This window comes from Notolepis coatsorum (genome assembly GCF_963971535.1).
Source record: "Notolepis coatsorum genome assembly, contig: SUPER_11_unloc_1, whole genome shotgun sequence".
Classification (NCBI taxonomy): domain Eukaryota; kingdom Metazoa; phylum Chordata; class Actinopteri; order Aulopiformes; family Paralepididae; genus Notolepis; species Notolepis coatsorum.
The window spans coordinates 1,162,659-1,175,275 of record NW_028174870.1 but is presented as its reverse complement, the minus strand read 5'-3'; the positions used below and the strand labels follow the sequence as shown (position 1 = coordinate 1,175,275).

General features: G+C 43.2%; 1 protein-coding gene across 1 annotated transcript in view; it reads right to left on the bottom strand.

Annotated features, from left to right (window-relative positions):
- Positions 1-12,617, bottom strand: part of LOC311237586 (store-operated calcium entry-associated regulatory factor-like) — a 59,226-nt gene that overhangs the window by 21,906 nt on the left and 24,703 nt on the right. Inside the window, exon 5 of the mRNA XM_084338425.1 lies at positions 4,406-4,580. Coding sequence (XP_084194551.1) covers positions 4,406-4,580 — 175 coding nt within the window. The remainder of the gene's footprint in view (positions 1-4,405; positions 4,581-12,617) is intronic.

Genomic DNA, 12,617 nt, shown 5'->3' with positions numbered 1-12,617 from the left:
GTTTTGTCAATAGTTCAATGTACAATTGTGTTTGTTTGTACAGTGTCTCCCCCCCCCCCCCCCCTCAATGTACAGTGTTACTTGTTTATACAGTGTGCCCCCCGCCCCCCCCCCCCCCCCAACCACCTCCAATGTAAATTACCCAGTATGGTTGTCAATATCCCAATGTACCCAACCCCCCCCACCCAACCTCCAATGTACAGTTTCTACGTCAAATGTATATACTCCCTTTTCTTGACTCCTTCTGTATCACAAACAGTACTGTATTTGCAAATCTGGTATGTCATAAATGTATAGATGTAGCAGTACTGACTATCTGTATGTCATGTATGTCATATATGTCTATATGAATTGAAAATGGGGGACCCTGATGGAAACAAGACAAACGTCTTTCTCAGGTCTGCATCCCCTTAACAATTGTATGTATTGAGCCGTACTGTATTGTACCCATTCTGCAATCTGTTAAATAAAGTTTTCATTCATTCATTCATTCCACACCCTAACCTAACCGCTAGCCCACACCCTAACCTAACCGCTAGCCCACACCCTAACCTAACCTAACTGCTAGCCCACACACCTAACCTAACCGCTACCCCACACCCTAACCCAGACCTGGGCATTGTACGGCCCGCGGGCCGCATCCGGCCCGCGGGATGATTCTGACCGGCCCGCGAAAGATTACATGATAATAATAAAAAAATAAAAAAATAAATAAATTTTTTTTTTTTTTTTTTTTTTACTTTTTTCTTTTCATGTCAACGTTCACACGCACAATATACGCTTAGGAGACATGCTCAGAAGATGTTGGTTCTCTTTGGATCCACCTACATATGTGAACAGACATTCTCAGTCATGACATTTACCAAGTCCAGGTACAGATCCTCTCTCACTGATGAACATCTGGCAGCTGTGCTTCGCATCTCCACCTCAGACATGCAACCTGACTTTGATGGACTTGTTAAAGCTCAACAGAGACTGGATTTCTCACACTGAATGAAACAAAAAAGAACTGAAGAACACTAAAATGTGGAAATATAACAAGTGAAATGGGACACTTGATATTTTTTTTTCTTAAATGTTTAATATAGGCATGTAAAGTAAAAAAGGCTACAAAACGGGGACACTTTTCTTTACACAGTTCAGTGACATGTCTTGTTTATTTTTGCTATAAGATGATGTGATGTCTTTAGAAAGCTAAGAAAATCCTTGTTTCAATAGAAACAATAGAAACTCGTTATTAATGTTTCACATTTAGTTTATCATTTTGGAAATAAATTCTATTTGAATAAATTATATTTTTGAAAGCTAACCTCACCTTTTAATTGCCAAATAATAACATACACTCTTACCAGGGGTCAAAACAATGACATTTACTGCTTTTTATATAGAAATAAAATGTATATTATGCATAATTGAGTTTGGAATTTTGGCCCGGCCCCCCAACATATTTTCAGTTGCTCATTCGGCCCCCCGGGAAAAATAATTGCCCACCCCTGCCCTAACCTAACCGCTAGCCCACACCCTAACCTAACCGCTAGCCCACACCCTAACCTAACCTAACCGCTAGCCCACACACCTAACCTAACCGCTACCCCACACCCTAACCTAACCGCTAGCCCACACCCTAACCTAACCTAACCGCTAGCCCACACCCTAACCTAACCGCTAGCCCACACCCTAACCTAACCGCTAGCCCACACCCTAACCTAACCTAACCGCTAGCCCACACCCTAACCTAACCGCTACCCCACACCCTAACCTAACCGCTATCCCACACCCTAACCTAACCTAACCGCTAGCCCACACCCTAACCTAACCTAACCACTAGCCCACACCCTAACCTAACCGCTAGCCCACACCCTAACCTAACCTAACCGCTAGCCCACACCCTAACCTAACCTAACCGCTAGCCCACACCCTAACCTAACCTAACCGCTAGCCCACAGCCTAACCTAACTGCTACCCCACACCCTAACCTAACCGCTAGCCCACACCCTAACCTAACCTAACCACTATCCCACACCCTAACCTAACCGCTAGCCCACACCCTAACCTAACCTAACCACTATCCCACACACCTAACCTAACCGCTACCCCACACCCTAACCTAACCGCTATCCCACACACCTAACCTAACCTAACCTAACCGCTAGCCCACACCCTAACCTAACCTAACCACTATCCCACACACCTAACCTAACCGCTACCCCACACCCTAACCTAACCGCTATCCCACACACCTAACCTAACCTAACCTAACCACTATCCCACACCCTAACCTAACCACTAGCCCACACCCTAACCTAACCGCTATCCCACACACCTAACCTAACCACTATCCCACACACCTAACCTAACCTAACCGCTACCCCACACCCTAACCTAACCTAACCACTATCCCACACACCTAACCTAACCTAACCGCTACCCCACACCCTAACCTAACCTAACCACTATCCCACACCCTAACCTAACCTAACCACTATCCCACACACCTAACCTAACCGCTAGCCCACACCCTAACCTAACCGCTATCCCACACACCTAACCTAACCACTAGCCCACACCCTAACCTAACCTAACCACTATCCCACACACCTAACCTAACCTAACCGCTAGCCCACACCCTAACCTAACCTAACCGCTATCCCACACCCTAACCTAACCGCTAGCCCACACCCTAACCTAACCTAACCACTATCCCACACCCTAACCTAACCTAACCTAACCGCTAGCCCACACCCTAACCTAACCTAACCGCTATCCCACACCCTAACCTAACCGCTACCCCACACCCTAACCTAACCTAACCTAACCGCTAGCCCACACCCTAACCTAACCTAACCGCTACCCCACACCCTAACCTAACCTAACCTAACCGCTAGCCCACACCCTAACCTAACCTAACCACTAGCCCACACCCTAACCTAACCGCTATCCCACACCCTAACCTAACCTAACCGCTAGCCCACACACCTAACCTAACCGCTAGCCCACACCCTAACCTAACCTAACCGCTAGCCCACACCCTAACCTAACCTAACCGCTATCCCACACCCTAACCTAACCGCTAGCCCACACCCTAACCTAACCTAACCGCTAGCCCACACACCTAACCTAACCGCTACCCCACACCCTAACCTAACCGCTAGCCCACACCCTAACCTAACCTAACCGCTAGCCCACACCCTAACCTAACCGCTACCCCACACCCTAACCTAACCGCTAGCCCACACCCTAACCTAACCTAACCACTATCCCACACCCTAACCTAACCTAACCACTAGCCCACACCCTAACCTAACCGCTAGCCCACACACCTAACCTAACCGCTAGCCCACACCCTAACCTAACCTAACCACTAGCCCACACCCTAACCTAACCGCTAGCCCACACCCTAACCTAACCTAACCGCTAGCCCATACCCTAACCTAACCTAACCACTACCCCACAGCCTAACCTAACCACTACCCCACACCCTAACCTAACCTAACCACTACCACACACCCTAACCTAACCTAACCACTACCCCACAGCCTAACCTAACCTAACCACTACCCCACAGCCTAACCTAACCACTACCCCACAGCCTAACCTAACCACTACCCCACACCCTAACCTAACCTAACCACTACTCCACACACCTAACCTAACCACTACCCCACAGCCTAACCTAACCACTACCCCACAGCCTAACCTAACCTAACCGCTAGCCCACACACCCTAACCTAACCGCTGGCCCACACCTTAACCTAACCTAACCACTAGCCCACACCCTAACCTAACCTAACCACTACCCCACAGCCTAACCTAACCACTAGCCCACACCCTAACCTAACCTAACCGCTAGCCCACAGCCTAACCTGATTATTGTTAAATAATCGTAAACAACTGGGTAGTAGATTATAGGTAGACCGTGTTCCTGGCTCTATCCCTCTCTCCATCCATCTATCCCTCTCTCTATCTCTCCATCTATCCCTCTCTCTATCTATCTATCCCTCTCTCCATCCATCTATCCCTCTCTCTATCTCTCCATCTATCCCTCTCTCCAACCATCCATCCCTCTCTCCATCCATCTATCCCTCTCTCCAACCATATATCCCTCTATCTATCCCTCTCTCCATCCATCTATCCCTCTCTCCAACCATCTATCCCTCTCTCTATCTCTCCAACCATCTATCCCTCTCTCTATCTCTCCAACCATCTATCCCTCTCTCCAACCATCTATCCCTCTATCTCTCCAACCATCTATCCCTCTCTCCAACCATATATCCCTCCCTCCATCTATATATCCCTCTCCATCTATCCCTCCATCTATCCACCCCCCCCCCCTCCCTCCCTCCCTCCACCCCTTTCTCCCTCCACGCATCCCTCCTTCTCTCACTCTCTCCACCCCTCCACTAACCTCTGGCTACCAAACAGGTATCCCAGCATGCCTCCTGTTCCCAGGCCTGTCCAGAAGCCACCTCCTGTCCCTGAGCCTGGCACAGCATGGCCTCCTGGGTAATGCGGTCCATGGGTGAAGTTACTGTGGAAGCCATAGCCTGGGTTAGCACCGGCACAGCCTGGCGAGGACGGGCCTAGAAGGATAAGAGACACCGTTATTCAACCCCATCCAGGTATCATCAGGAATGAGAGGTAGGATAACAGGAATACAATATCAAATACAAATAAAATATGAGAATAAAGAACAAGAAATAGATGAGAACATTTTTATATCTGATCTGCAACTGGATCTCTGTGTGAGTGAACAGGTGAGACATATATATCATAATAATAATTCCTTTTATTTATATAGTGCATTTCAATAACCCAAAGACGCATATATATACTCTATCAATAATATCACTATACATGTACATACAGTATGTACAGCCACCCTGGTATTATATACAGATATATATGTCGTATTATCTACTGCTAACAGTGGGGCTGTTCCCTGAGCCTAATGCATGCACAGAGAAGAAAAGGGTATCTGCTCCAGGCAGTCCCGGCGCCATGGGCGGGCATTAGGGGGCCGGGCCCGCCCACTGAGCCAGCCCACCCTGGTAAAAAAAAAAAAATTCAATCAAAGTCAACTATCCAAATCCTTAGTCGGGGACAGCCCTAGTGGGCACTGATGTCAACAACAACACTACTGAAGCTAGCACGGCACTCTGTGAGAATTCGTTTTCTACCCTCAAGAACGTCTTTACAAAACATCGCCTTAGTATGCTTCATCGACGCAACTAAGGCCAATTTAATTCAGTTGGCATTTGAGAAGGACTTAACAAAAAAGTTCAGGAATGAGTGGAGGGGCATTGTTTTAAGAAGATTTCACTCTGTCCCCAAACACCGCTTGCCTCTCTACTTATGATGGTGAGTAGCCTGTGGAGGAATTTTGTTTGCTTTTTTATGCACCTTATTTTTGTCAGTTCAGTTCAGTTTGCCAGTGAATTCAGAAGTGTTGAATAAATGGAGACTTTTCAAAGATATAGAATAGAATAGAAATGTATTATCCTGAGGGAAATTTGACACTGCAAATCACTCAACATTAAACATTTAGACAGAACAAGTCACAAATAAGAATAACAAAACAAATGGCCTAAGAATAGAATAAAATAGAATAAAAATAGAATAAAAGATGCAGTAAATAAATACAGTAAAAATATACTGAAGTCTACAGTAGGTGTAATAATGCACAGTGCTGTTTAAAAAGTAAGAGTCCAGGAAGATGGTAATTGTCACTCTGTGCTCAGTGATGCAGTGAGGCACAGTGATGCATTGTATAGTCTGATGGCTGTCGGAATGAAGGACTTCCTGTGCCGTTCAGTGCTGCATTTAGGTAGTGTGAGCCTATAACATGCTCCTCCTGTCAGCCAAGTCTGTGTATAGTGGGTGGGAGGGGTTTTCCCTGATGGCCTGGAGCTTAGCAAGGTTCCTCCTCTCCGCCACCCTCGCTAGAGTCCAGCTCCACCCCAACCACGCTACTGGCCTTCTTGACCATCTTATCCAGCCTGTTTGTGTCCCCTGCTCTCAGTCCGCTGCCCCAGCAGGTCTGTTATATATATCCGTTCAGTCTGTTTTTGTATAAGTGAAAGTTCTTAAGATAGAGAAATTAGATTTTTCAATTGCCCCTCTGCTGTTTAGTTCAGCACCGTGGGCAGCGCCAAGCAAGCCACAGCGCCGCTGTCCCAGCTGAAAAGTATAAAAGGGAACCTGTGTTGAAAAACCATTGTGCCCCCCCGAGAACATTTTATGCCCCCCCACTAATTTGTTTCTGCAGCCTGGTCTGGCTCCAGGGTAGATGGTAAATAAGTTAATTTCCCAAAAAGTTGGCGTGTTCCTTTAAGTGACCAAATCAATCCCTAACCGTAACCATTCATTCTACTGTTAAATAATAATAATACACTTTACATTTACATTTAGTCATTTAGCTGACGCTTTTATCCAAAGCGACTTACAAGTTCTGTACAACAAGTCATCAGGAAGGGCACAACTCTATCAGCTGAGTAACAATGTTCATCAAAGTGGTGCGTGTTACAGTGTAGGTTAGTTTATTAGGACAAGTCCATGACAGTAAGGTTAGTTAGGGTTGGTTTTATTTTTATTTATTTTTTAGATACTGGTTGAAGAAGTGCGTCTTTAGTCGATGGCGAAAGATTGGACGGGATTCGGCTGTCCTAACTGGGGTGGGTAGTTCATTCCACCATTGTGGGGCAAGGACTGAGAATAGGCGGCTTCTCTTTGATGACCCTCCCGGAGCTTGGATAGGAGTAGGTCTGAGGCGGCCAGAAGATGCAGAGCGTAGGGGTCTTGAGGGTGTGTAGTTAGAGACCATTGACCGGAGGTAGGCGGGAGCGGTTCCCTTTGCCGCACGGTATGCTAGGTCGAGGGCCTTGAATCGGATACGTATACTTTATTTGTATAGTAAGTAAGTAAGTAAGTAAGTAAGTAAGTAAGTAAGTAAGTAAGTAAGTAAGTAAGTAAGTAAGTAAGTAAGTAAGTAAGTAAGTAAGTAAGTAAGTAAGTAAGCACCTTTCATACATGTCATGTAGGTCAAAGTGCTGTACACAAACATAGGCATATATAACGATAAAAGCAATAAAGTCACAGTGATCAGTTAAGATCAATGGTTAAAAAATGTTTTTTTTAAAGAAAAAATAACGTAAAAATGAAAACAGTCAAGAAAGTTTGGGAGAACAGGTCCGCACAAACACGTCCGTTCAGTAGCAACCGGAAGTAGGAAGTGCACTAAACCAATGCACTTGTACAGTAGGTAGCAACGTTAGCTCTCATAACGTTAGCCAGTTAGGAAGTAGGAAATGCACTAAACCAATGCACTTGTACTTGTTTAGCAGCAACCGGAAGTAGGAAGTGCACTAAACCAATGCACTTGTACAGTAGGTAGCAACGTTAGCTCTCATAACATTAGCCAGTTAGGAAGTAGGAAATGCACTAAACCAATGCACTTGTACTAGTTTAGCAGCAACCGGAAGTAGGAAGTAGGAAGTGCACTAAACCAATGCACTTGTACAGTAGGTAGCAACGTTAGCTCTCATAACGTTAGCCAGTTAGCAGCTCCGGGTACAGCAGGTAGCAACGTTAGCTCTCATAACGTTAGCCAGTTAGCAGCTCCGGGTACTAAAAATAAAGCATCACATTAATAAGACAACAGTAATAAAAGTATGGCAATAGGCAAAGTACAGTAAAATAACATTTCAGTAAAAGATCAATACATAAAAAATAAACATAATAATAAAAACATTTCAATAAGATACTCGCTTTCCCTAAGGCATGGTACACTATTTGTAAGCTAGACTGTATAGGTACGTTTTTAATTTTCCTTTAAAAATGTGTATGGAGCTGGCGTTCCTGATGTGTGTTGGTAGTGTGTTCCATAGTTTTGGAGCATAGTTGGCAAATGCCATACTTCCGATCCTCTTTTGGTTTCTGGGTGTGTCTAATAAACCTGTAGTGGATGACCGTAGCGTTCTTGAGGGCAGATAACTAACTAGGGAATTTGCTATGTATTTTGGGCCTTGCTCATTAAGAGCTTTATATGTCAGGAAAAGGACCTTAAAATCAATTCTATGAGTTATTGGAAGTCAGTGCAGAGTGGCTAGGACTGGAGTGGTATGTTCTCTTCTCTTTGTACGAGTTAGTAATCGAGCTGCAGAGTTTTGGATAAGCTGAAGCTTCCCAATGGTTGCTTTGGGAAGACCAGTTAACAGTGCATTACAATAGTCAAGCCGGCTTGAGACAAAAGCATGAATCAGGAAGTGTCGGGGGCAGCGTGAGCCTCCCACGCGTTACTCCTCGCCACTGAGAGATCGAGCTGCGCAGGTGAAAAGATGCGACTGCTGTTACCTCAAGTACCGGAGGGGACTTGTGCTATGTATGACTTAGACCACATTGCAGCCGGCTTGTGGGAGGCAAGAAACTGCGTTCGTGACAGGGGAGGGTTGAATTGGATGATACGAAATTGGGATGGGAGAAAATATAGAAAATGGGAGAAAAAGTGGATTAAAAAAAAAAAAAAAAAAAAACATTGGTTTTATTTAGCCATGGAGAGATTTCAGTTTTTACCTTTTTAACCTTCAGAGGGGCGACAGTATCTAACACTGTTGACAAGGTGCTGTGGAAGTGGAATCTGATTTAAGGAGGATTCACTGCATTGGTCATATGATTTCATCATACTAGAGAATTTTGCTTCAACTCTAGCGTCCAGAAGCCTTCTGTGAACTAGGAATTCGCTTCTGGTCCTATGTAATATTAGACTTGTACCATAGAACACACAATAATGGTCAGAAATTGGAATTTGTTTTACTGATACATTCTCAATGTTTAGCCCTGTTGTTATTAGTAGGTCCAGAGTGTTGCCATGTTGGTGGGTGGCCTCGTGAACATGTTGCACCAGTCCAAAACTGTCCAGTAGGTTCAGAAACTCGCAACCCCTGGGGTCATCCTTTTTGTTGATATGAATGTTTAGATCTCCATTAACACTTTGACTGCCATGAAACGTGTTTAGACGTCATTGCTGGCCATGCTCAAGTTGCCGGGGGACGCTGTACAGCGTCCTTATATCAATATTTCAAAAATCTGCGATCGGATTCATATGTCCCCTCCGCTGGCCTGAGATCCACCAGCAGGACCCACTGAGCTCTCTGGCGGTTCAGGAGCGCCATCTGGTGGCCGATCGGCGCAATCGCTTAACAGGATGTGCCATAGAGGTTGTGCTAGACGTCCGTAGTACTTCCGGGCACTCGCTATAGGTCCCGGGACTCTGGCTCGTCACGCTACACAGTGATCGATTGCCAATAACTCGATAAACAACATGATTTGGACGTATATACCATTATACAAGCTGGAGATGGACCGGGTAAATTTACATCCCATAATGATAAGACTTCTACTCTACGATGATCGCCCAACGGCGCGCGGAGACTGGGGTGAGTTTCAGCGTGTAACGTTACCGTCTTCGATACTAACTGCTATTATCAACATTTGACCCACATTAGATGATTGGTATAACGCTGCCCACGGAATTATAAACGCCCCCTAGCCCATCCGGTCAACATCAGATGACGTGTAGTAACTTCTAGAAGTACGTCTAGTTGGAATTTTTTATATCGCGCTGATTGCCATAAAACTGTATTGCATCATCAATATAATGCATTTGGGGCTATAGATCACGTTCTGGAGAAAGCTGCAGAAAGAGATGAAAACATACTTATACATTAGACCATACTTTACTATGAATATGTGAATGAAAAAGTTTAACGTTGCTACACAATGAACAATACATATAGGACTTTGAATGGGCCCTAATAATGGCAATGTAGCAATAGAATTTAAAAAGTTATAGCCATGCAAAGAAGGGGTACTTCTCCATTGACAAATAGAGCCGGCAACCTATGGTATATCATGAATTTAACCCAAGGCAACCAAAGTGTTAAGAATGATTCGATCATACCTGGTAATGCAGATCAATATGAGTTCTGAAAATTCCTGTATGAAGAGTGGCGAGTACTTTGGTGGTCGATACAATGTCACACACACTACTGGCCAGGGTTCAAAATTAACGGGGGCTTGGGGCAAAAATGCCCTCGAAAATTGACCAAATGCCCTCAAAAATCAGTTAAGGGGGGCAAGAAAAGCCCCAGACAGTTTACTAATTATATATATAATTATATATATGCTCTACAGTGCGAGCATTTCCCTCGTATTTGCCCCTAATAATATGTGTGTGTGCGAACCGGAAAAATAATTGACTTGCAGTGTGCGAGACGAGTGAAGATTACAAAACAGCTCCGCTGTTAATAGTTCAGAAACTGGACTGAAATTCAGTTTTTGGGTGGAATGCAAGGAGGGAGGGAGGCGGGGCCCGCTGCATGTTACAGGGTGCTTGAGAGGTGCGAACGCAGATAGACAGAGATGCTCATCAAGCATGCGTAGTGTAACTTAACGTTAGCAAGCTAAGCATCTGCATAGCGCGACCTGTGTAACGTTAAGTAACTTGTGTTCGGCGGGGAAAGACCGTTCCATTTGTAACACAACTTCAAAGAATAACATCCAAATCCGATCCCGATGCGCATTTCCTTCATTCCACAGCGCTGAGCGCGCAACGTATTTCATTGATCGATCTGGCCAGAGCCTATACTCACAAACGTTCCAGTGCTGTCTTCGGGATGATTTTAATCCAAACGTCCATTCAAAACTTGTATTATGAAATAATTCTGGGATGTCTTACTATTTCCCTATGCATTGGTGCGAGTTCAGCTGACAGTCCATATAGAGTCCATGACATAGTTCATGAGATGCTCTGTTCTTTTGTTGTGTTTGAGGTGGATGTTGTTGCGTGTGTGGGGTTTTTCATGTATCAATTTGAAACAAGCCTCTTGACTGTTGGAATTAGGGATGTTAAAAATAAAATAGCTAATAATATTATTCAATATTAGACATTCATTGATCCAGAGGCCCTCAGGGACAATCATATTTAATCTATTTAGATAGAGTATGTATGTATTATTTACAGATAATTGAAGGTACCTCAAAAGTTTCAAAACATGAAACCAAGCCATGTCACACATCGTGTGTGTGTGTGTTACTTGAACAATTGTCACTGTGCTCCTAAATTTCTTTGTGTGCTCCTAAATTTGTATTTAGGTTTTATTTATTAACATTTTATTTAGGAGCACATGTGCTCCTTGGGAAAAAGGTTAGCGTAGAGCCCTATATATGGAGACATTAACATTACGTTATCAAACATAGGGACGAAGACTGTAAAAAAAAGTGTCAACAATGTTTTATAATCTTTATGTTAATTTTCATTCTAAAAATGTCGGGCCCCCGAAATACAAAAAAAAAAAACCCAAAATCAATTAAGAGGGGCAAAAAAAGCCCTTGAATTTTTTTTTTATTTCTAACCCTGCTACTGGCAGTTCTGTTTTCAATACAATAGCAAGGTATTCAAATGATGAAAATGTTCCCAGGTCAATATCACTGCACACAAATTGAGTGGAGATGATGGCTGCTATTCCTCCTCCCCTCCCACTCTGTCTGTTTGATTGATAGAATTTAAAATTGGAAGGGCAGGTCTCAATCAGTGTTGCTACACCAGTGATGTTGTCTAGCCATGTCTCTACTAAAAACATACAATGTACACCATTTTTTACTATGAGTTCATTTATCAGAAATGATTTTTGTTTCAGCGCTCTAACGTTGAACAGTGCTAGTTTTAGCTGTACGGGTTTTGTAGTGGGGCGTGAGACAGTCTGTGGTTGAACACTGATATTGATTAGGTTCGATTTACATATGGGACGTGACAATGAGTAATTGATTAAACATTGTCTTGTTTGCTGATGATACCAATTTTTTTTGCTCTGGAAATAATTGAAAGGAACTAGCTGAATATATTGTGTATGAAATGACAAAGCTAAAGAAATGGTTTGATGTAAATAAGCTATCACTGAATCTGAAAAAAACTAAATTTATGATTTTTGGCAATCGAAAACTAGATGAAAATATAGTACTGACAATAGATGGAGTTGATATAGAGAGAGTTAATTAATTTCGTTTTCTTGGTGTGATTATGGATGATAAATTAACATGGAAATCGCACATAGCACACGTTAAAAAAAAGATGTCCAAGAGTATTTTTGTTATGAATAAAGTAAAGGATGTGTTAGAGTATGAGGCAATGAGAACACTACTGTTCACTCATCTCACCTTATATCAGTTATTGTGTTGAAGTATGGGGGAATACTTATGGGACCAATATAAAACCATTATATATACTACAGAAGAGGGCCATAAGAATCACACATAAAGTTGAGTTATCGAGAACACACAAATACATTATTTATTAAATCTAGAATAATTAAACTTGAAGACATGGTTAAGTTTCAAACAATGTTAATTATGTTTAGGGCAAGAAATAATACACTGCCAGAAAAACTACAAAATCTTTTTCATTTAGAAAGTGAGTTTAGTAGGAGAAAATACAATTTTAAACATCAGTTTGCATGTACCACACTTAAACAGATGTGTCCTTCAGTTATTGGTGTAAAGTTGTGGAATTCTCTCCATAGCGAGCTTAAGGGATGTAATAGTGTTTATCAATTCAAAGAAAATTA